Genomic DNA, 26,351 nt, shown 5'->3' on the forward strand with positions numbered 1-26,351 from the left:
ATTCACTATGTGTATAGCAATTTATATGACCTTCTGCCATGGAGACTTGTGATTTAAGTTAAAGCACTCCCTGGGTCTATGTCTGTTTTTTGTTTGAATTAAGATTTGGTGATTTACCTAGCAAAGAAAATGTTTCTGTTTCTGATAGGAAGATTTATTAATTTATCTTTAGGGTGCTCTGGAGCAAATCCATTACAAAGGTAATGCTAAGACTGGCATTTAGTGAGAGGTGATGATGTTCCAGTCAGAGTTCTGAAGTGTTACTACCTCAAAGGATGGGGGAGAAGGATTTTTAAATCTCTGTAAAATAGGTGTGATATTGTTATGATTGACTTTGTGTAGCCATTAGTTTGTCTACGTATTATTTTCTACCTTGGCTGTATGGCAAAGAAGTAAATTTATGTTGCTGGATTTTCATATGGATTATGAAAAATCATAGGCGTGCAGTAGCTTGAGTGGGAGTTAAAGAGAATGACTCTAGAAGGCCACTTTGTGTGAGGAGAGCATTAAGACGCTCATCTGGACAGAATGGCTTATTCAATAAGGACACGTGGAACAGAAAGCACGTGTTTGATTGTCACTGAGATACTATTGTGATCTTCTGATTTCCTCCTGAATTCTTACATTTCCCAACCCTCTCACACAAATTTTCTGAAAAAAACATTGCTTTGCCACGTGTGTTTAAGAGACGTGGATGGATGGTGTTAGCCTCTCATTATCATGGCTCTGGGGCAGAAAAGCTGACACTTGGGCCTTATGTGATCTCTGTTTACTTCTCCATTTGGCCACTCATGGTCTTAGACATCAGGAAATAATTGGATAATAATGGAGAAATAAGGTAAGATCCTGATTAGTCTAGAAGTGTGGAATTCCTAAAATCTTTTCTTTCATGGAAGTCTTGAGTAATTTGAGTTTAAGTTTTATATTTGTGCTTTTATTACAGTAAAAATATATCAGTACAGCCATTACATTAGAAACACAGGCATGCCACAGTCACACATGTTCCAACACAGGTATCACAGATATTCTTGCACTCACACACCAGCGTGCCCATATACACACACACCTGCCTCTTCTTTATGTCATGTGTATTCAGTGTGTGTGTGTGTGTGTGTGTATGATGGATTAATTTGAAAATGTAAAATCATGCTCAGTCATGAACAAAAGGAATTTTAAGGAAGTAAATTTAGGAGACAGTATTGTGACAAATCATTCAGTTGTTAGCATAGTACTATGGATCAATGATGAGGTAAAATCTATTTTTATTTTTTCCCACTCAGATTTTGGCAGTATAATGTTTATATAAATTAATATCTCTGAAATGTTTAAATGGAGAGGTTTTTAGATACTTTAAGCCTATATTTTATAGTTGAGGATATTCTTTTTTGTTATTATCATATAGTATGTTTTATTTCTTTTTTACCTTAGGCAACTATAAAATGCAAATCCCCATGTTATAAATGGAAAGAAGTTACTGTGAAAGTTAAAAATCCCTTCCAAGCTTCTGGGGACTTCAAGTAAGTTATTGTTTTGGTGTAAATTCATTGCAATTAGCCATATCCAGTCTTAAGAGAAGTTATGTAGTTTTCTTAAATGTGAACTGTTTTGAGGAGAAATTTTGCATATTTATATTACTATAAATGTATAAGCATCAGCAGATAAAATAGAACAAATAATGAAGGTAAATCAGTTTTCCTTGAAATGCTGTTTCATCTCTACAAAGCTAATGCTGATTGTGTCAATTTTATTAATTTTGCCAATAAGCTTTATCCTTATTGAAATGTATAGTTCTTTCAGTTTCTTAAAATTTATAAGTAATAGACTTTTAAACTTATAATTTCTTCCTATCTGTTAATTTCCAAAAGTGAAATGTTGATTCAAGAAGAAAATTTATCTTCACCTAAAGCATCATGATTAATTAAAACTGCACAGCAAATGTTCATTTGAACATCTTTAGATTTAACAACAACAATAACAACAAAATACATTTGGAACAAAAAGACAATAAAATGCTTAAGTTTTATTCAAGGTCCCAAATAGAAAATATCTTTCTATATATTTACATGTTGAGGGAGAAGATGGATAATTGTACCTTACTGTTGTTGTTTAGCTGCTAACTTGTGTCCCACTCTTCTGCGACCCCATAGACTGTAGCCAGCCAGGCTCCCCTGACCATGGGATTTCCCAGGCAAGAATACTGGAGTGGGTTGCCATTTCCTTCACCAGGGAATCTTCCTGTCCCAGGGATTAAATCAGTGTTTCATGCATTGGCAGGTGGATTCTTTATCACTGAGCTATCTGGAAAGCCCTTAATGATACCTTGTGCTGCACTTAGTCGCTCAGTCATGTCCGACTCTTTGCGACCCCATGGACTATAGCCTGCCAGGTTTCTCTGTCCATGGGGATTCTCCAGGCAAGAATACTGGAGTGGGTTGTCATGCCCTCCTCCATACCTTACATACTGCTTGAATTATGAACTCTGTTTCTACCAACTTTAAAAGTCAAATTCTTACAACAATACTTGTGTTGCTTGGAAATTGTATGTATGCTTATTATATTAGTATTTTATAATTTTCAGTTTTTAAATTACTATATGTCTAGGCTTTTGGCAATTTCTTATTAACAATATCATTTATTGTTGACAAAACAAAAATTCTTTTGTTAAAACAGTTATTGGTGAATTTATGGTTCCCATATTCAGTGAGGGAGAATTTTATTTACTGTAATTTTATTAAAATGTTATATCAGAATGTAAGGAACAAAAAAATATCAGAATGTATGGCATTAATCCAGTATTAAAATATACCCTTAAATGAACCAAATGACTGACTGCAGTTCTTCAGAGAAAATCAAGATCAAATATGTTAACTCTTATTCTGGTGGTAAAATTGAAAGAAAATCTCAAAGTTCCTGGCATTGGTAGAATATTATAATTGTGTGTTTGTCCAAAAATAACAGTATATCATTGTTATTTTATGGTTTGCATGCGTGCATGCGTGCTAAGTCACTTCAGTCATGTCCTACTCTTTGGGACCCTATGGACTGTAGCCTGCCAGGCTCCTCTGTCCATGTGATTCTCTAGGCAGAACTACTAGAGTGGGTAGCCATGCCCTCCTCCAGGGAATTTTCCTGTCCCAGGAATCAAACCTGTGGCTCCTACATTGCAGGCAGAATGTTTACCACTGAGCCATCAGGGAAGCCAATTTTATGATTTATTTCAGATGTAATTAAAACTGTTACTTCTTGTGAGGAATACATGGTTTGGTAGAGGACAAGATTATTTGTTGGAGACTTTTGACTCCTTCATCTCTTATGTGAATGTGGCCCTCAAACTTAGGTAATAGGCATATAATCATGAAAATTTAAGGCCACTCACAAAATCTGTAAAATCAATATTTTATGGTAAACATACATTATTTTCAAAGATAAAATGCAATAAAAGAGAATGAGAGGAAATTTAATGCCAAATAATTCACATAGACTATTTTAATGTTATAAACAATAAAACAAGTGACCAAGTTTTTCATATTACTTACAAAAATGATCAGAACTTTATTATGAATAATCTCATATTAAATGTATTTTCAAATAAAATTTAAAATTTCAGAAAATTTTCCAAAAAATTGTATGCAGCACAGTGACCAGATTTGATCCTACTTTATCAAAATTTAACAACACTTTTAACAAGAAAGGTGACCTAGTCTAAATTTAAACGTTTATTTTTTTATTGAGATATGCTTGATATACAATATTATATATTCAGAAATGCAATATAGTGATTCACAATTTTTAAAGGTAATGCTCCATTCATAGTTATTATAAAATATTGGCTCTATTATCTGTGCTGTAAAACATATAGCTTACTTATACATGGTAGTTTACATTTCTTAATCCCCTATCTGGTGTAGATTTAACAGAGATAAAATTAGCTCTCACACCTCTGTGTACCAGATCTGAAATTCCTCTTTGGCAGAATAGAAGTATTTCATGCTGCTACTGCTACTGCTAAGTCACTTCAGTCGTGTCAGACTCTGTGTGACCCCATAGATGGCAGCCCACCAGGCTCCCCCGTCCCTGGGATTCTCCAGGCAAGAACACTGGAGCGGGTTGCCATTTCCTTTTCCAATGCATGAAAGTAAAAAGTGAAAGTGAAGTCGCTCAGTCGTGTCCGACTCTTAGTGACCCCATGGACTGCAGCCTACCAGGCTCCTTCATCCATGGGATTTTCCAGGCAAGAGTACAGGAGTGGGGTGCCATTGCCTTCTCCGTGCTGTATAATGCTTTTTTTACATGTTGTAAAGTTTGGTTTACTAGTATTTGGTTGAAGAATTTGCATTTATAACCACAGGATTTACTTTCTTTTCTTGTGATGTATTTATCTGTTTTTTATATCACCAGTAATAGCTTTAGAGAAAGATTTGGGAAGTGGTCCTTTCCATTATATTTTTGGGGAGAATTTGTGAAGGATTGGTATTAATTCTTTTAACGTTTGCTAGAATTCACAACTGAAGCCATCTGTCTCTGAGCTTTGCTTTGTGGGAACTTCAGTTTATTACTAATTCCGTCTCTTTACTTGTTATGGCTTAATCAGATTTTCTGTTTCTTTTTGAATCGGTTTGGTCGTTTGTGCCACTCTAGGAATTTGTATATTTCTTCTAAATTATCTAAGTCGTTGGCATGGAATTTTACATAGTATTCCCTTATAATCCTTGTTTTTTCTTTTTTTTCTGCAAAAGCAGTTGTGATGGCCCTTCTTCCATCCCTTAGTTCAGTTAATTTGATTTTTCTCTCCTTTATTCTTAATCAGTGTAGGTAAATATTTGTTAATTTTCTTGATATTTTCAAAGACCCTTCTCCTAGTTTCTTTGATATTTTCTATTATTTTTCTTTATTTAAAAACATTTGTGGTATAATTGATATGGAAAAAAATGTACATTTAAAGTATATAATTTGATGAGTTTGGATGTATGCATGTACCGTGATGCTACCACAGCAATTAAAGCAATAAGCATACTCATCACTTCCAAAAGTTTCCTTGTATTCCTTTTTTCTTTTCTATGTTAAGAATTCTTAACATGAGAATTACATTCTTAACAAATGTTTTAGATAGAGCATAATACCACGTTGTTAGGTCTTCCCTGGTGGCTCAGCAGTAAAGAATCCACCTGCCAGTGTAGGAGATACAGGTTTGGGAAGATCCCCTGGAGGAGAAAATGGCTATCCAGTCTAGTATTCTTGCCTGGAAAATCCTGTGGGACAGAGTAGCCTGGTGGGCTACAGTCCATAGGATCACAAAGAGTTGGACATGATGGAAGTGACTTAGCACACAGGCATGCGTGATTAATTATGTTAAGCATCTCTTCATGTGCCTTTGGCCATCTGTATGTCTTCTTTGGAAAGTGTGTATTCAGGTCTTCTGCCCAGTTTTTAATCAGATTGCTTGTTTCTTTGCTACAGAGTTGTGTGATTGTTATATTTTGGATATTAGCTCCTTACCAGATAATTGATTTGCAAATATTTTCTCCCATTCAGAAGATTGCTTTTATATTTCGTTGATGGTTTCCTTTGCTGTGCAGAAGCTTTATATTTTGATGTAGTCCCACTTCTTTATTTTTGCTTTTGTTGCTTTTACTTCTGGTGTCAAGACTCAAAATATCACTAAGACCTATATCAAGGAGTTTACATAAGCATGTGTTTTCTTCTAGGAGTTTTATAGTTTTAGGTCTTATGTTCTGATCTTTAATCTGTTTTTGAGTAATTTTTGTGTATGGTATAAAATAGTGGTCTAGTTTCATTCTTTTACATGTGGCTGATTTGTTTTCCCAGCACCACTTACTGAAGAAACTGTCCTTACCCTCTTGTATATTTTTGGCTCCTTTGTTGTAAATTAATTCATCATATTCATCATATATGTGTGGATTTATTTCTCAGCTCTCAATTCTGTTCCATTGATCTAGGTGTCTGTTTTTGTGCAAATATCATACTGTTTTAATTGCTATAGCTTGATATTATTTGAGATCGGAGAGTGTGACACTTCCAGCTATGTTCACTCACCTTATTTTTCCGATGTTTTTTCTTTTCTTTTTTCCTCTCTTTTGGCTTATTTCATTAAACATGTGTTGGTGCATTTAATTGTGTACCATATATGTATGTGATTGTTTATCTTTCTTTATTCATTTTTCTCTCTGTTCTTCAGACTACATAATCTCTGTCAGTCTTGAAGTTTATTAATTCTTCTTTTTCCTACCAATTCAAATCTCCTGAGCCCCTCTAGTGATTTTTTACAATCTGTTATTGTAGTTTACAAATCCAGAATTTTCATTTGGTTCTTTTTTATTAATTTCATCATCATGCTTTCCTTTACTTCTTTAGTCATAGTTTCCTTAGTTTTTTAAGACATTTACAATGGCTATTTTGAGTTGGTTTCCTGTTAAATATGAGAGCTGATCACTCTATCCAGCAGCTTTTCTTGCATACCTATTTTATTGTTTCTTTGCTTGTTTCATAATTGTTATGTTGGAAACTGGACATTTTTGAAAATTCTGGTCTCATCTCCCACATGATTTTTAATATTGTTTGCTTGTTTAATTTTTTACTACATGGCTGGCTTATTTTAGAGATGTTTACTCCACCTCCCCCTCAAAAAATGCCTCACATACATAGTGTGAACCTTCTAATATTGCTTCTAGGGGATACAGTCTTGACTATGCCCACAGTCACTCTTGGATAATGATGGTTTTGGCATAGCTTTCTTTGACCGTGTCTTTCTGTGTCCACACTTAGCTATTAAATTTCCCTGATTTGAATTCTGTGGAAGGTATAAATTGCTCCTCAGACTAATTCAATCAAAGCCAGCTCCTTTGAAATAATAGTCCCTTAGGTCAATGTTTGAGATTTATTCCGTCTCCACAAGGGCTCCTCTCAGTTGTCTTTCCCCAGTTTTCTCCAACAAACTAGCAGGGTTCCTCCTAATTGCCTTTCACCACAACTGCACTAGTTTTAAGAACACCCTTGGGTTTATCTTCACTTGTTTTCGAAAATGAAGTCAGGTCCTTTGTGAAGAGATTAAGAGCTATATGTATTAAGGTCAGCTTCTCCCTCTAGGTAAAATTTCTGAGCCATGACTGTGTTGGTAGAAAGGGGGACAATGGTAAACTTTTCTTGAAGTAACACCCCCATATTAGGACCTGAATGCTAGGTAGGGTGGGGGGAAGTAGTTTCAGGTCTTCCTGGTTTGCTTCTCCCAGCATAGAACCACCACTTTGTAAGCTGGGGCAATGGTGATTTCACACTCATGCAGAGCTTGTGGTCCATGATTGGGTACTGGGTGGAAGAAGGAAGCCCCTCAGCTCCTCTCAGCTGCATTTGCCTGAACATAGCCTCAGCAACATGTACTTGGGGCAGGATGAGAAATGTTGATGTCATACATCTCTCAGAAAGATGGTTCTCCACCTGGGAGCTAGGAAACTAATGTGTCCTCTGTCCCTAGCTGTACTAGTCTGGAGTAGAGTTTCTTTCTTAATTGGGTGGGGAAGAAGGAAAGAGTGAGTAGTCTTGGTTCAAATGCCTCAGACTACATCTCTTTTTTATTGATTGATTTATTATTTTTGGCTGTGCTGGGTCTTCGTTGCTTCGTTGTGTGGACCTTCTCTAGTTGCAGTGAGTGGGGGCTACTCTCTTATGGTGTGTGGGCTTCTTGTTGCAGTGGTTTCTCTTGTTGCAGAGCATGGGCTGTAGAGCATGTCAGCTTCAGTAGTTGTGATGCAGGGGCTTAGTTGCCCAGCGGCATGTGGAATCTTCCTGGACAAGGGATTGAACTTGTGTCCCTTGCGTTAGCAGGTAGATTCTTTACCACCGGACCACTGGACTTCCTTACCATGTAGGGAAGTCCTACATCTTTGCTTACTGAATTTAGTAATTACTATTGAATAGCTTTTTTTTTTTTAATTGGCTATATCCCTTTAAGATCATTTCCAGAGAGTTTAAATAGTTGGGTTTTATATTTGAACTCATTTTACTGGAAATTGATCCATGGAGCTCTCATGCTGTCATGCTAAGAGCAGTGTTTGATCTAAGTTCTATTTTGTCTGTTATTAGTATAGCCACTCCAGTTCTCTTTTTGTTACTATTTATGTGGTATTTTATTATTCTTCTTTTGTTCCCAATCTGGTTGTGACTTTGAACCAACGTTTGTCTTTTTTCTAGTCTATTTTTTTTTCCATTTTGTCCATCTCTGCCTTTTGATTAGAGAGTTAATCCCATTACACTTAATATAATCTCTGATACAGTACAGTTTAGTGTGCCTTTAAAAATTTCATTTCTTTTACTATATGTTTTCTAAAATTTTTCTCCATAGTCATCCTGAAGATTATAATTAGCATGTTAATTTAAACAGTCTAGTTCATATTAGACACCAACTTAATTTTACTGTAAACTTAGAAATTTTGCTTCAGTGTATCTCCTTTTCCTAGCCTCTTGTTAATGCTATTATTGTTATACTCATTATATCTTTGTAAGTTATAAGCCCATAAAACAGTTTTATATTTATTGTCTGGTACTGTTTTATTTTAAATCAGAAAGGATAACAAAAAGGGTACATTGAAAATAAAGTACATTTATAATTTGTTTTATAGAGTTGCCTGTGTAGTTAACTTTATGTATGCTTTTTATTTCATCATGTGGTTTACAGTTCATTTCTAGTGTCCTTTTACTTTAGCCTAAGGGAATTCCGGTAGTATTTTTTATAGGATAGGTCTGTTAGCAATGAATTCTTTCATTTTTTATTTGGTAATATTTTAATTTCTTCTTAATTTCTGAAGGATAGTTTTCCTGTATATAGTATACCTTATTGATAATCATTCAGCATGCTGTATACATCATCCCATTGCATTTTGTTCTTTAGGTTTTAAATGGGAATTTAATTCTTAATCTTTTTTTTCTTTTATTTTAAATATATTTTAATTAGAGGCTAATTACTTTACAATATTGTATTGGTTTTGCCATATATCAACATGAATCCAGCATGGGTGTACACATGTTCCCCATCCTGAACCCCCCTCCCACCTCCCTCCCCATTGAGGAGCAACACAGGTGTTAAGTCAGTTCTCTTCTGCTTCTTACTGTGTCTTGGCCTCTCAATGATTTGACTCTTATTGTCTAGTTATGGATCATCTTGAATTTATCCTGCACAGAATATTTTGTACTTCTTAGATGTGTAAATTAATATTTTTATCAAATTTTGAAAGTTTTCATCATTTATTTCTTCACATTGTCTGTCTGCCTCTTTTTTTTTTTTTTTTTTTTCTCTTGTCTTTTGGGATTCTGAATAGGCTTACATTTGGCTGTCTGATGGTCTCCCATGGTTCTCTGAGGCTAAATTTTTAATTAATGTTAATTTTTCTTCATTCTTTTTTCTTTCCATTGTTTGAAAGTAATCATTTTATTTGACCTATCTTTAAGTGTACTGGTTTTTTGTCACCTCAAACCTGCAGTTGAGTCCCTCTACTGCTTTTCCCTCTATCTCTTCAAGAAAATTAGAGATACCAAGGGAACATTTCATGCAAAGATGGGCTCAATAAAGGACATAAATGGTATGGACCTAACAGAAGCAGAAGATATTAATAAGAGGTGACAAGAATACACAGAAGAACTGTACAAAACAGATCTTCATGACCAAGATAATCACGATGGTATGATAACTCACCTAGAACCAGACATCCTGGAATGTGAAGTCAAGTGGGCCTTAGAAAGCATCATTAGAAAAAAGCTAGTGGAGGTGATGGAATTCCAGTTGAGCTATTTCAAATCCTGAAAGATGATGCTGTGAAAGTGCTGCACTCAATATGCCAGCAAATTGGAAAACTCAGCAGTGGCCACAGGACTGGAAAAGGTCAGTTTTCATCCCAATCCCAAAGAAAGGCAATGCCAAAGAATGCTCAAACTACCACACCATTGCACTCATCTCACATGCTAGTAAAGTAATGCTCAAAATTCTCCAAGCCAGGCTTCAGCACTACGTGAACCGTGAACTTCCTGATGTTCAAGCTGGGTTTAGAAAAGGCAGAGGAACCAGAGATCAAATTGCCAACATCTGCTGGATCATGGAAAAAGCAAGAGAGTTCCAGAAAAACATCTATTTCTGCTTTATTGACTATGCCAAAGCCTTTGACTCTGTGGATCCCAATAAACTGTGGAAAATTCTTCAAGAGATGGGAATACCAGACCACCTGACCTGCCTCTTGAGAAATTTGTATGCAGGTCAGGAAGCGACAGTTAGAACTGGACATGGAACAACAGACTGGTTCCAAATAGGAAAAGGAGTATGTCAAGGCTGTATATTGTCACCCTGCTTTTTTAACTTCTATGCAGAGTACATCATGAGAAATGCTGGGCTGGAGGAAGCACAAGCTGGAATCAAGATTGCCAGAAGAAATACCAATAACCTCAGATATGCAGATGATACCACCCTCATGGCAGAAAGTGAAGAGGAACTAAAGAGCCTCCTGATGAAAGTGAAAGAGGGGAGTGAAAAAGTTGGCTTAAAGCTCAACATTCAGAAAACAAAGATCATGGCATCTGGTCCCATCACTTCATGGGAAATAGATGGGGAAACAGTGGAAACAGTGTCAGACTTTATTTTGGGGGGCTCCAAAATCACTGCAGATGGTGACTGCAGCCATGAAATTAAAAGACACTTACTCCTTGGAAGGAAAGTTATGACCAACATAGATAGCATATTCAAAAACAGAGACATTACTTTGCCAACAAAAGTCTGTCTAGTCAAGGCTATGGTTTTTCCTGTGGTCATGTATGGATGTGAGAGTTGGACTGTGAAGAAAGCGGAGCGCTGAAGAATTGGTGTTTTTAAACTGTGGTGTTGGAGAAGAGTCTTGAGAGTCCCTTGGACTGCATGTGATCCAACCAGTCCATTCTAAAGGAGATCAGCCCTGGGATTTCTTTGGAAGGAATGATGCTAAAGCTGAAACTCCAGTACTTTGGCCACCTCATGCGAAGAGTTGACTCATTGGAAAAGACTGATGCTGAGAGGGATTGGAGAGGAAAAGGGGACGACAGAGGATGAGATGGCTGGATGGCATCTTCAACTCAATGGACATGAGTCTGAGTGAATGGGAGTTGGTGATGGACACAAAGGCCTGGTGTGCTGTGATTCATGGGATCACAAAGAGTTGGACATGACTGAGCGACTGAACTGAACTAAACTGAACTGCTTTTTTACTTCAGGTATTGTACTTTCTAAGTCCAGAATTTATAATTAGTTCTTTTGTATAATTTCTCTGTACTGATATTCTTTACTTGGTGAGACGTATTTGTTTCTGTCACTAGAGAAGAGAATGGCAAAATAACAAACTGTGGAGAATTCTTAAAGAGATGGGAATACCAGACCGCCTTACCTGCCTCCTGAGAAATCTGTATGCAGGTCAAGAAGCAATAGTTAGAACCTGACATGGAACACCAGACTGATTCCAAATTGGGAAAGGAGTACGTCAAGGCTGTATACTATCACCTTGTTCATTTCACTTATATGCCAGGCTAGATGAATCAGCTGCAGTCAAGATTGCTGGGAGTAACATCAACAACTTCAGATATGCAGATGATACCTCTCTGAGGGCAAAAAGTGAAGAGGAACTAAAGAGCTTCTTGATGAGTGTGAAAATGGAAAGTCCAAAAGCTGGCTTAAAACTCAACATTAAAAAAACTAAGATCATGGCATCCACTCTCAGAACTTCATGGCAAATAGATGGGGGAAGATTGAAAACAGTGACAGCTTTTATTTTCTTGTGCTCCAAAATCACTGTAGAGAGTGATTGCAGCCACAAAATTAAAAGATGCTTGCTCCTTAGAAGGAACACTATGACAAAACTAGACAACATAGTAAAAAGCAGAGACATCACTTTGCCGACAAAGGTCTGAATAGTCAAAGCTACAGTTTTTCCAGTAGTCATGTATAGATGTGAGAGTTGGACCATAAAGAAGGCTGAGTGCCGAAGGATTGATGCTTTTGAATTGTGGTGCCAGAGAAGACTCTTGACAGTCGCTTGGACAGCAAGGAAATCAAACCAGTGCATCCTAAATGAAATCAACCCTAAATATTCATTGGAAGGACTGATGCTGAAGCTGAAGCTCCAGAACTTTGGCCACCTGATGAGAAGAGCTGACTCACTGGAAAAGACCATGATGCTAGGAAAGATTGAGGGCAAGAGGACAAGGGGGTAACAGAAGGTGAGATGGCATCACCAACTCAGTGGATATGATTTTGAGCAAACTCCCGAAGACAGTGAAGGACAGGGAAGCCTGACGTGTTGTAGTCCATGGAGTCACGAAGAGTTTGCCATGACTTGGTAACTGAACAACAGGTATATCTGTAAGTGGGATTGAAGGTCCTTGACATATTTTAGGACTCTACTGAGCTGTTGCAATTTCTCCTATGGGCGTGTTGTCTCCAGATCTTCCTTTTATGTTTTCTCAGGCTCTTGATCCAGTTGCTCTGGCAGCCTCAGGCATAACTATTACTGATTGTTTTCAACAAACATCCTGGGAATAGTTGTTTTACTTTGAGTCAGTTGCTTAGATTAAAGCAACACAGTGCATACTGAGTTCTTCTAGGGAGCTTTGAGACAGGTTGCACAGTAACAATGATGAGGGATGGGACCTCTTTTTGAAGAGCTCCAACCTCAGTATTCCTTCCTGTGGCAGCAAGCCTGAGCATTTTTTAAGTTACCTTGGTTGCAAGGCAGTTCGTTTTCAAGGCTACTGCAGAGCTATGGAGAGGAGGAGGGGAGTTACAACATAAAAATTACAAGGCTGCAAACTCTACTGTTCTTACCAAGGTTTGGAAGCTTTTTTTTTTTTTTTTTGCTTTGTCTTCATTACTGCATGTGTGTGCTCTCTACTTGCAGCAAGTGGAGGCTACTCTCTAGTTGCGGTGCACAGGCTGCTCATTGTGGTGGCTTCTCTTGTTGAGGAGCACAGGCTCTAGGCACACAGGCTTCAGTAGTTGAAGCATGTAGGCTCAGTAGTTGTGGCTCTCAGGCTTAGTTGTTCCCTGGCATGTGGGATCTTTGAGGACCAGGGATTGAACCTGTGTCCTTTGCATTAGCAGGTGGATTCTTAAGCACTGGAGTACCAGGGAAGTCCCTGGAAACTTTTCTTGTGTAAACACCATTCAGATTGCTGCAAGCTTTTCTTTAGTTAGCTGCAATTCTGAGAAAGTTAATTTGGACAAATTTTTCCAGTGTTTTTAGTGATTTTATATAGGTGTGAAAATGGTTATTCTAAACCATTCCCTGCTTTTGTTTTCCTAGTGGCTTGGTTTTATTATTTAAAATATGTTTTTTGTTTTAGATCAGACTTGTGCTTCTTACAATGTGATCTCTGAGTCAGCAAAATCACCATCACCTGGGAGCTTATTAGAAAACCAGAATCTCAGGCCCACTCTAATGCAGTTGAATCAGAATCTGCATTGAACAGCATCTCCAGAATATTTATTTGTACATTAATGTTAAAGCAGTGCTGGTATAATTGAAGAGTGATCAGAGTTTAACCCATAGACAGGCTACTTAAAAAACATCTGGAGAGTTCAGTGGAGCCCATGCCAGAGTTACTAACTCAGAATTCATACAAACAGAAGCTTGGGAATCTGCATTTTGAACAAGCACTCCAGATGATAATAATGCACATTGAAATGTTAGGACTGCTGATTTATAAACTGCAATAATCAAACAGGATCTTTTTCTGTGTTAATGGCAGTATATATTTCATTTTTAAAGTTAATATATCTATTTTGAGCAAAGTATGTTCATTGTAATTAAGTAGGGACTTTTTAAACAGAAGCATACAGAATGCTAGTTTATCTCAAAATGGTACATGTATAGTATGTGAAAAATCTAATATTTATTATGTTGGTTTAGTCTTTTTATTTGTGTGTCAAATACTATTATGCCTGTGATTATTTTTTAGTCAGAACACATTATTACCAAAATAAATTGCCCAATGATTCACCATAGATTTATAGAAATATAAAGAAATGTTATAAATGTTTTCTGCCTCATAATTTTATAAAATTTAAATGAGAATTTAGTGCATGACTTTAAATATAAATTGCTCTCTGGAGAGGATTTATTCCTACATTTGCTTAACTGTAAATTTATATAAGCAATTCTTCCAGTTTGATACATAACTTTCATCATTCATAGTTTACACTTTTTTACAGTTAATTTTGTCTTATTTAAAACTTTTTAGTATTTAATATTTATAAAATCCTTTACAACCCTTTATGAAGGCATCAGAAATAACAAGTTAAACCAAAAAGATAAAAACTGATACCAGCATTCAAACATTAAGATATATAAATGTATTGCATTTTAGTTTGTGTATGCATGTTCATGAATGTGTGTGTATTTTTAGACTAAAATATTTGATTGATTTTATTACTGATCTGTTTTCCACTATTAAGCTAGTATTGTGAGATCTTAATGCTAAGTCACTTCAGTCGTGTCCGACTCTGTGTGACCCCTTAGACAGCAGCCCACCAGGCTCCCCATCCCTGGGATTCTCCAGGCAAGAACACTGGCGTGGCTTGCCATTTCCTTCTCCAATGCATGAAAGTGAAAAGTGAAAGTGAAGTCACTCAGTCGTGTCCGACCCTCAGCGACCCCATGGACTCAGCCTACCAGGCTCCTCCATCCATGGGATTTTCCAGGCAAGAGTACTGGAGTGGGGTGCCATTGCCTTCTCCAATGCATGAAAGTGAAAAGTGAAAGTGAAGTCGCTCAGTCGTGTCCGACCCTCAGTGACCCCATGGACTGCAGCCTTCCAGGTTCTTCTGTCCATGGGATTTTCCAGGCAAGAGTACTGGAGTGGGGTGCCATTGCCTTCTCCAATGAGATCTTAATAACTGTTACATAATAAAAAAGATTTCTGTTAACAAATTAAGTTTAGATAAATCTGTTCTTAACAATATTTTACAGATTCAGTTCAACTCTGCAAGAGGAATTAGGCATTCCTGACATGACTCTTCATGAAATCTTTACCCTGCCACTAGGGTATCATTTCCACACTATTCTCCATTATATTGTGGGCAGCCTAAGGCTAGAGTCAGTTCAGTCACTCAGTCGTGTCTGACTCTTTGTGACCCCATGGACTGCAGCACGCCAGGTATCCCTGTCCATCACCAGCTCCCAGAGCCTACTCAAACTCATGTCCATTGCATTCGTGATGCCATCCAACCATCTCATCCTCTGTCATCCCCTTCTCCTGCCTTCAGTCTTTCCCAGCATCAGGGTCTTTTCAGTTGAGTCAGTTCTTCACATCAGGTGGCCAAAGTATTGGAGTTTCAGCTTCAGCATCAGCTGTTCCAATGAATATTCAGGACTGATTTCCTTTAGGATTGACTGGTTTGATCTCCTTGCAGTCCAAGGGACTCTCTTCAAAACCACAGTTCAAAAGCATCAATTCTTCTACACTTAGCTTTCTTCATAGTCCAACTCTCACATGCATACATGATTACTGGAAAAACCATAGCCTGGACTAAACCGACCTTTATTGGCAAAGTAATGTCTCTGCTTTCTAATATGCTGTCTAGGTTGGTCATAGCTTTTCTTCCAAGGAGCAAAAGTCTTTTAATTTCATGGCTGCAGTCACCATCTGCAGTGATTTTGGAGCCCCCCCCCGCCCAAATAAAGTCTCTCACTGTTTCCATTGTTTCCCCATCTATTTAATCTAAGGCTTGGAAGATAGCATATTCATGTTTGTACTTTCCAGTACTTAGTCCTACACCTAACATGTAATGGGGTCTCCATAACTGTTTCTTGAAGGAATGACCTTTTTTATATAGGAAGGACTGAATTTCTGTTTGATTCTGGATGATAGCATAATTATCAATGCATTGATTTTACTAGGTACCCAAATTTCATGTCCACTCCTGAGAGAAATATTTCTCTTTTCTAGACATAAGATTTTTGTTTTTGTTTAGTGGCTAAGTTGTGTTCAACTCTTTTGTGACCATGGACTGTAGCCCACCAGGCTTCTCTGCCCAAGGGATTTCCCAGGCAAGAATACTGGAGTGGGTTGCCATTCCCTACTTCAGGGCATCTTCCTGACCCTGGGATCAAACCCACATCTCCTGCATTGGCAGGCAGATTCTTTACCACTGAGCCACCTGGTAAGTCCAGATTAGATATTATTAAGTGTGTATAACTCTGACAGTGTATTAAGGTTAATGTATAATTTCTTCTTTCTTTTCAGAATATAATTTGGTTGGTCATTTTTGCTCTAAGTTTCCTTGTTATGAGAATTCAGTGTTGACTTTACATATAAAAATATCATTTTTTTAACCTGTTTCCATTCAACATCTTTTATTTCTAACATGTTTTGAATTACTGAATGAGAGCACATGGACTGTTTGAACTGTAATTTATTCTGATTCTAATTATATTTTATGGTAAATGGAAATGATTTAAAGGAAGAATGTTTTGTGGTCATCTGAATTTTGTTACAGTAGAATTAAAAATAACCCTTTTTTCATGTATTTTAGTGTCATTCTGGTGGAATCCTTAACATTTATCTCTTTGCCATCCCAATTAACTGAATATGAAGAATCTGTTGACGTCTTGAACCACCGGTAAATTTCTGTATATGCTCTTGATTATCTCAGGAAAAAATTTGAAAAATTAGCATTCAAGTAAATTTGTTACATAATTATGCAGTAGTTTTCATTTATTTGAAATATTTATATTATATATATTATTTATATTATTCACACCGTTATTCTCTTTATGTATTACTAGGTTTATGGACATGAAAATTGAATACATATGCACTTTATTAAATACAATGGATTCCCATTGTTCATGGTACTTATGGTATATAAAGTTGCCACAAACAGTTAGTGAGGATTCCACCATTCCTCTGAGAAGAAATCTATATAACCATATGTATTGTAATTATAAATCCTAAAAACAACCCAACCTGGTAGATTCTGCTTTCTGTATTTTACAAGGAGAAAATAAAGTTCAGAAGTGTTAAATGATTTACCTGAGGCATTCCCACTGACAGGTGCCAGAGAGGGTTTTAAACCCTGTCCTCGTACCTCAGAGCTAGAGCAGCTTGCACTTCTGTACTTCTGTACTGCCCCCCACTGTCTCCACCCTCTGCTCATCTAAGCTGGAGAGCAGAAACAAAAAATCCCAGTGTCACCTTGTCTGACCTCAGCTGGGAACTTGTGTGATCAGCTACTGGAATTTTCCATCACTCTGCACATGCCCACGAACAGTTGGAAAACTACCAAGAGTATTAACTTTGGGATTCCAAATTAGTTTTAGTGAGAAGATGAATTTGCAAATTTTGGATTGGTGGATCATGAAGATTGACTGTATTTAAGCTTATTTGATTCATGTTATAAAGTCTGTATTTAGTTTAGAAAGGAACTTTGACTTCTCAGTAGAGAAGCAGCCATTTTTTAAAGTTAGATTGCCTTATATGTCTCATCGTCTTTAAACTATAGAATAACTATTTAAAGTGAAGTAGAATAAAACAATGTTATAAAGGTTGAAGAAAGCCAGGCAGGAAGAAAAAAAAAAAAATGCAGGTTTCTATTATAGAAGTGCGGTAGTTTGAGCATTCTTTGGCATTGCCTTTCTTTGGGATTGGAATGAAAACTGACCTTTTCCCGTCCTGTGGCCACTGCTGAGTTTTCCAAATTTGCTGGCATATTGAGTGCAGCACTTTCACAGCATCATCTTTCAGGATTTGAAATAGCTCAACTGGAATTCCATCACCTCCACTAGCTTTGTTCGTAGTGATGCTTTCCAAGGCCCACTTGACTTCACATTCCAGGATGTCTGGCTCTAGGGCAGTGATCACACCATCATGATTATCTGGGTCGTGAAGATCTTTTTTGTACAGTTCTTCTGTGTATTCTTGCCATCTCTTCTTAATATCTTCTGCTTCTGTTAGGTCCATACCATTTCTGTCCTTTATCGAGCTCATCTTTGCATGAATGAGAGTGAAAGTGGAGAGTGAAAAAGTTGGCTTAAAGCTCAACATTCAGAAAATGAAGATCATGGCATCCAGTTCCACCACTTCATGGGAAATAGATGGATAAACAGGGGAAACAGTGTCAGACTTTATTTTTCTGGGCTCCAAAATCACTACAGATGGTGACTGCAGCCATGAAATTAAAAGACGCTTACTCCTTGGAAGGAAAGTTATGACCAACCTAGATAGCATATTCAAAAGCAGAGACATTACTTTGCCAACAAAGGTCCGTCTAGTCAAGGCTATGGTTTTTCCAGTGGTCATGTATGGATGTGAGAGTTGGACTGTGAAGAAGGCTGAGCGCCGAAGAATTGATGCTTTTGAACTGTGGTGTTGGAGAAGACTCTTGAGAGTCCCTTGGACCGCAAGGAGATCCAACCAGTCCATTCTGAAGGAGATCAGCCCTGGGATTTCTTTGGAAGGAATGACGCTCAAGCTGAAACTCCAGTACTTTGGCCACCTCATGTGAAGAGTTGACTCATTGGAAAAGACTCTGATGCTGGGAGGGATTGGGGGCAGGAGGAGAAGGGGACGACAGAGGATGAGATGTCTGGATGGCATCACTGACTCAATGGACGTGAGTCTCAGTGAACTCCGGGAGTTGGTGATAGACAGGGAAGCCTGGCGTGCTGCGATTCATGGGGTCGCAAAGAGTCAGACACGACTGAGTGACTGATCTGATCTGATTACAGAAGTGCATGTATATGTTGACCTTTACTATGGTGTTAGTTTATTTTATACCATTGATTCTGTGTAGTGCTTGGCAGCATCAGTGTCATCCTTTTAGATGCAAAAACATTCCCAGTGGCAAGGATTTGGCAATGTTGATATCATAGGAATTCCAGTGTTAAAGTCATCAGAACCATTAAAGGACTGTGCAGATCTCACTAAGATGAAAATGAATAGTTTGTTTTTCAAAATGAATTGTATTACAGCCAATTGTTTTAGAAGATCATAAGCATTGCATTTATTATGATATTTGATTTTTTTCCATTGGTTTATTTTCTGTGAGAAAAATTGATAAGGAGAAAACATTTTTGTTTGAATTTGTTTTGTTGGATGCTAATTTCATACTTAACTAAGGCATTCAAAGTCTTCTTTTCTCCCTTTGCTTTGTTATTTTTTTAGTTGCTCAGTTGTATACAACTCTTTGTGACCCGATTTCCCAGGCAAGAACATTGGAATGGGTTTTCATTTCCTTCTTCAGGGGACATTTTGCTTTAGTGAACAATAAAATATGAATTAATGCATTGATCTCCAAGGCAGCATTATAAATATCATAGGTATAGAGTATTATAGGCATTTATGTTAATTTCTTTGTAGTATGAAATGCTACTTTTAAATGCTTAAAAAACTTCAGTAAATAGTTCTCCTCCTGAAATTTTTTTTTCAATCCCTTGTTTCTTGATCAAGAAGTTGCTTTGTGGTCACAGATTTTGCCTGAATGGCTTTGAAGCAATTTCCTCACATTAATTGTGAATAATTTCAGTTCAGTTCATTTCAGTCACTCAGTCATGTCCAACTCTTTACAACCCCACGGACTGCAGCCCGCCAGCCTTCCCTATCCATCACCAGCTCTGCTTGCTCAAACTCACGTCTGTAGAGTCGATGATGGCATCCAACCATCTTATCCTCTGTCATCCCCTTCTCCTCCTGCCCTCAATCTTTCCCAGCATCAGGGTCTTTTCAAATGAGTCAGTTCTTTGCATCAGGTGGCCAAAGTACTGAAGCTTCAGCTTCAGCATCAGTCCTTCCAATGAATACTCAGGACTGATTTCCTTTAAGATGGACTGGTGGGATCTCCTTGCAGTCCAAAGGAATCTCAAGAGTCTTCTCCAATGCCACAGTTCAAAAGCATCAATTCTTTGACACTCAGCTTTCTTTATGGTCCAACTGTCACATCCATACATGACTACTGGAAAAACCATAGCTTTGCCTAGACAGACCTTTGTGGGCAAAGTAACGTCTCTGCTTTTTAATATGCTGTCTAGGTTGATCATAACTTTTCTTCCAAGGAGCAAGCGTCTTTTAATTTCATGGCTGCCATCACCATCTGCAGTGATTTTGGAGCCCAGGAAAATAAAGTCTGACACTGTTTCCACTGTTTCCCCATCTATTTCCCATGAAGTGATGGGACCGGATGCCATGATCTTCATTTTTTGAAGTATCTATAGTATTCTAATTAAACTATAGCCAATTCTCAAAGAAATGCTGTAGCTATCTGTGAGCAGAAGTAAGTCAAAGTTAGATCCTTTTACTGAAGAGAAAAAGTGAGTCCACCGTCATAATTTGGAACACAGTTTGGAAATTCTGTATCCAAATTTTACCATGATTTTTTCATACAATGTTCTGAAATGGTTTTATTTAGACCTAACATTCCAGAATTATTGAAGCCATAGATTCTCAAGCTACAGGTAAAGATATCTTTTTTTATGTTATGCTTCTCAAATCAAAAGCAAAATTGAACAAGTATGGAAGCATTTATAATTTAATTTTGAAAAGGAAGGAAACTTTGGAAATACTCATCCAAAACAATTCCCAGCTCAGCCTGAAGTATCACTTAAGAAGTGTGTCTACCACAGTCTCAAACTTTATTGATCATTGTTTCCCATATAGGCTCTTCCATTTGTTTTTATAACACTCTACTGTCTTAATTCATCTTTCAAATCTTCCTGTGAGAAAAGAAACATAAAGATGCAGTGACATTGAGCACTGGGTCAGGGAGAGCATAGTCAGGCTTCGGCAGATTAACTCTCAAAGAAGAAATTCGAGCTGCTAGTTTAAAGGACTGCACATTTACTCCTGTGCATCTCTGTAAAGACTGTCTCCCAGACCAAAAGAAAGGGCTAGACTTACGAAGGCTAAAGTCACACAGTTTCTCAAGGAAAAGGGCTGGTCTTTGGTGTGTCATTTCGGCGCTGATATGGACAACTGAGATCCTAATTCATACACTGAGTTGTGATCAAATCGTCTCAAGTTCACCAAAGAGGCTGCTTTTCTGACAATTCAGAACAGATTTATTAGAAGCATTGCTGTAGCTCCTTCTGAGGTCCTGATGGCTTGCTCTGTGGCCTGGTTTCTAGGTCTCATCATCCAATTAGCTTATGGAGATTTTTATTTATTTATTTATTTATTTTTATTTTCAAAAACACTTTTATTGTTCTCTTATGTTATATGTGTTACATACGTTAAGAGAACAAAGTATTTAAAAATCTCCATAAGCTAACTAGATTTTTTTTCTTAAAGCTCCTTACAAATATCCTTGTTTTTCCTCTTTTAGTGCACATACTACACTTCCCCACTAATGTTAAAATTCTGCATGAACACATAATTGGCCAATGGCATATGAGAAGTACTGAGTGTTTTTTCAAGTGGTAGCTTTAAGACCCAGTGAGTAATTTTTCCTGTCCCCATTCCCTGCTACAATTATTAGAGAGGCACATTTAGGAATGGAGGCCTCCTTCACAAAGGAACTCTGAGTGTATCTTCTCCACCTAGAATGGACATGTTTTATGAGCAAGAAGTAAACTATTGTGTTAATCCACTGAGATGTGGGGTTGTTAACTGTAGCATGACCTAGCACATTCTAATGGATGCTCCTCTTCAGAGTCGCTTCAGTTAATGTCTCCCCACATGAGAAATAATCTCTTCTCAAATGAGACATAAAGTACTGAAATTATCTTTCAGGTGGCATTAAAAAAATGATTTCCTATTAAAAATTTTTAAAAAACGTTTCTGTAAACTGCTCTTCTTATGCAATAGATACATATAAAACAACACATTTGAAACCACATGCATGAGGAAACCATATTCATCACATATTTTGCTTTATGGGAATATGATCTATGAGCGCAAGTAAGAGCAGTTAAGAAGTTTTTATTCTAATTAAATCTCAAGGATTATCAGAAAGGATCAGGACAGGAGACTGATTTTAGTCACACTTTAAAATTGAGTGATAGATCAGCAGTGCTCAGAAAGGAGCACTTTGTAAATAATTTCCTTCAGTGATATGACTTGCTATTTTTTACAGCAGCGTTGAATTATTTATCACTCAATAGATTTTTACTAAGTGGCACCGCAAGCATTTTTCTTAGTACTGGAGAAGTATTGGGATAAATAAGTCACAAATCTGGCCCTAAAGTTGCCAGCCATCAAGCAGAGAAGAAGGAAAACATAAATCTACCCAAATGGAGACAGTTGTATAGGGCAGAATGCATTCAGTAGTATGTGTTATATTGAGAAAATAATAGACACACACACACACACGTGTGCATGTGTTCTATAAGCTGATTGGCAAGGAATATCACTATGTAGATATTTTTGTGATTTATGTGGAAGAGAAGACACTGTTGAAGAAAAATGAGGTCCTAGTAACTTTTTTTCCATGCATACACCATGTTCTCCTTTATCAAGTACAGATTGGGATCTGAAATAATAGTACGATATGATGGCCAGAATCTAGAACAAGGGGAGAACTCTCCTACAAGTGTAGAAGGATCATGGGAAGAGGGAATAGCAGAAGCTTTGGGGGAGTAGGGGACAGACAGGTGAGGGGAAACCACCAGGGGAGCCCAGAATTACAAGGCATATGGTTATAAATATGGACTACAGGGTCGGCATAGGAAAGTGTGAGTTCAAGTTGAAGAGGTGTTGAAGTGTTTACCATTCTACTTTGTACTTATTCTTATAGAGTTGCTTTGCATGGCAGACCGCATACTCTGTGAACTTAGGGATTTCATCATTCATCCTTATTCCTAGGAGAGTTAGGCCCAGATTAGCCACCCAAATGAAAGTAGGTCCTGGTAGAGATATCTTTCTGAGTCCTGATTCTTGCCCAAACCCCACCCCCCAAAAAAAGCTGGGTTTTGGAGAACCATGATTTTAAAATATTTCATTCTACTATACTGAATAATTAGTAACAGACTTGGCCAAGTCTATAAGGAAAGTAGAGTGACTCAAAAGCCAGATGTATATACTAAGAGTAACAACCTGCCATGATCCTCTTGCTTTAGATTAGGGTTTCATACCTGGTTTTAATGTTTTAATGCTCTTTGGCAGTCTAATGAAGCCTATTCTATTTCAAAAAATAGTGTTTTTACAAGCACATAAATAACAAGGATTATAGAATGTCTTAATCTCCTTGGGCTACCATAACAAAATACCACAGAATGGGTGGTTTAAACAACAGAAAGTTATTTCTCACAGTCCTGGAGACTGGAAAGTCCAAGGTGCCAGCAAGTTAAGTTTCACTCTGAGGCCTCTTCTTTTGGCTTATAGGCAGCAGCCATCTCACTGGGTGCTCACATGACCTCTTCTTCATGCACACATGGAGGGAGAGAGGGTGAGCTCATTGGTCTCTCTTCTAATAAGGATGCTAATTCTTTCTTATTAGAGCCTCATCCTTATGGCCTCATTTAACCTTAATTTACCTTACAATATGCCCTATCTGGGGCTTCCCTGGTGGCTCAGTGGTTAAGAATCCACCTGAAATGCAGAAGATACAGGAAACATGGGTTTGATCCCTGGGTCAGGAATGTCCCCTGGAGAAGGGCATGGCAACCCACTCTACTCTTCTTGCCTGGAGAATCCCATGGAAAGAGGAGCCTGGTGGGCTACAGTCCATAGGGTGGCAAAGAGTTGAACACTCCTGAGGTGACTGAGCAGGCCCACATGCCCTATCTCCAAACACAATCATTTTTAGAGTTAAGACTTCAACATAGAATTTAAGGGTGACACAGTTCAGTCCATAGCACAGAGGAAAGAAATAGTCTAGTAGAGTACTGTATCAAAATATTTAAAACTTGTAGTATATTAAAATATGTACTTCATTAACACAATGCATAGTAACATCTACTGGGAGAGATAACTACCATGCTTTGAAAGTAGCAGTGAAAATAAATAATAGCTAAATATATGTGCAAGAAGTGAAATGTGATATAAAGATACTTGTGTACAGCTAATAGTACATGATTTGATTTCAATTGCTATTAAGAGTCAGTGGACATAATGGTGGAATTTTTTTCCCCATTTTAATTCACAGATCACTCTCTTTGTATGACAGGTTAGCACCCCTCATTTTAGAGACTTCTCAGCTGTTCAGGAGCCCAAGTTGTACAAAAAACATCAAACATTCTATTTTAACTGCCCCCCAGATGGCCATGGGACCTGATTTTGATCAACTCCTGGACACATGGAGGATGCAATTAACCTAAAAATTGATTCTCTTATATTCCTTCATGTGATTCATAAAAACTAGACTTGAACCAGAGAATTTGCTGCTTGATTTGGATATAGCCCTGAATGCCAGCCCAGAAGTATGAAAGATTATAACAAAGATCTTCCTTCCCTGCTGGAGAAACTTGAGAAGGAAGTCATTATTGGAGCTGATTTATTCATGCTTTGACTCCCTTGTAGCTCAGGTGGCAAAGAATCCCCCTGCAATGTAGGATACCTGGGTTAGATCCCTGGATTGGGAAGATGCCCTGGAGAAGAGAAAGGCTACCCACTCCAGTATTCTGGCCTAGAGAATTCCACGGACTGTATAGTCCATGGGGTCCCAAGGAGTCAGACACTACTGAGTGACTTTCACTAACTAGAAGCAGTTCAATATCATTTTGATTATTTGAGCTTGAAAAGAGCTAACACCACTATTGCGGAGGAAAATAGTGTGCCAACCCTTTCTACCTCATAAGTATTAATAGGTTCCACACCTGATTTTGACCCATTACTAAATTAGCAGAAATATTCCATTACTCTATCTACAGTGTTTTGCATAATTTTAGCTTCTTTTGATGCTTTTTTTTCCTTAAGACTAAGGCTTCCTCTTCCATAACTACATAATTGATGAGCATCTAGGAAAATTATAGTGTGGATTAAGATATAGGGATTAACAAAAATGTAACTGAGTTGTTTCTCCTCTGTTTTGAAGTGTGAAAGATACTCATTCTAAAATCAAAATGAGTTTATCACCACACTTCTAGGGTCAAGAACATTCACTTCAGTTCAGTCGCTCAGTCATGTCCGACTCTTTGCGACCCCATGAATTGCAGCATGCCAGGCCTCCCTGTCGATCACCAACTCCTGGAGTTCACCCAGACTCATGTCCATTGAGTTGGTGATGCCGTCCAACCATCTCATCCTCAGTCATCCCCTTCTCCTCCTGCCCTCAATCTTTCCCAGCATCAGGGTCTTTTCTAATGAGTCAGCTCTTCGCATCAGGTGGCCAAAGTATTGGAGTTTCAGCTTCAGCATCAGTCCTTCCAGTGAACACCCAGGACTGATTTCCTTTAGCATGGACTGGTTGGATCTCCTTGCAGTCCAAGGAACTCTCAAGAGTCTTCTCCAACAACAGAGTTCAAAAGCATCAATTCTTAGGTGCTCAGCTTTCTTTATAGTCCAACTCTTACATCCATACATGACTACTGGAAAAACCATTGCCTTGACTAGATGGACCTTTGTTGGCAAAGTAATGTCTCTGCTTTTTAATATGCTGTCTAGATTGGTCATAACTTTCCTTCCAAGGAGTAAGCGTCTTTTAATTTCATGGCTGCAGTCGCCACCTTCAGTGATTTTGGAGCCCCCAAAATAAAGTCAGCCACTGTTTCCACTGTTTCCCCATCTATTTGCCATGAAGTGATGGGACTGGATGCCATGATCTTAGTTTTCTGAATGTTGAGCTTTAAGCCAACTTTTTCACTCTCCTCTTTCACTTTCATCAAGAGGTTCTTTAGTTCTTCTTCACTTTCTGCCATAAGGGTGGTGTCATCTGCATATCTGAGGTTATTGATATTTCTCCTGGCAATCTTGATTCCAGATTGTGCTTCCTCCAGCCCAGTGTTTCTCATGATATACTCTGCATTTAATAAGCACAGTGGCAATATACAGCCTTGACATACTACTTTTTCTGTTTGGAACCAGTCTGTTGTTCTATGTCCAGTTCTAAGTGTTGCTTCCTGACCCACATACAAATTTCTCAAGAGGCAGGTCAGGTGGTCTGGTATTCCCATCTCTTTCAGAATTTTCCACAGTTTATTGTCATCCACACTGTCGTTGATCAGGTAAAATAGAATTTTCCTTAGCCATATTATTTTATTAAATTATTTTCTTATGTCTCTGAATTAATCATGATAATTATCAGCTTTATGAGCAAGTCCATCAAATTCTTAGGTCTGTAAAATATTTTATCTATTTTTTTCATAAATAACACAGGTAACTCAATTTTTCTGGTTTTGAGACTCTTTTTTGTGGATAAGGCAGCTCTTTGATTTGTTCAAAAGGCACTATCATTAGCTGTTCTC

At 37.7% G+C, this 26,351-nt stretch overlaps 1 protein-coding gene across 2 annotated transcripts in view; it reads left to right on the plus strand.

Moving 5' to 3' along the window:
- CFAP47 (cilia and flagella associated protein 47) overlaps positions 1-26,351 on the plus strand; it is a 504,014-nt gene that overhangs the window by 248,945 nt on the left and 228,718 nt on the right. The window contains exons 39-40 of one of the 2 annotated variants that reach the window (XM_027534335.1): positions 1,429-1,517; positions 16,553-16,639. In XM_027534335.1, the coding sequence (XP_027390136.1) occupies positions 1,429-1,517; positions 16,553-16,639 (176 nt within the window). The remainder of the gene's footprint in view (positions 1-1,428; positions 1,518-16,552; positions 16,640-26,351) is intronic. The other variant, XM_027534336.1, reaches the window with a different exon arrangement.

The sequence above is a fragment of the Bos indicus x Bos taurus genome, chromosome X (genome assembly GCF_003369695.1).
Source record: "Bos indicus x Bos taurus breed Angus x Brahman F1 hybrid chromosome X, Bos_hybrid_MaternalHap_v2.0, whole genome shotgun sequence".
In the NCBI taxonomy this organism is placed as follows: Eukaryota; Metazoa; Chordata; class Mammalia; order Artiodactyla; family Bovidae; genus Bos; species Bos indicus x Bos taurus.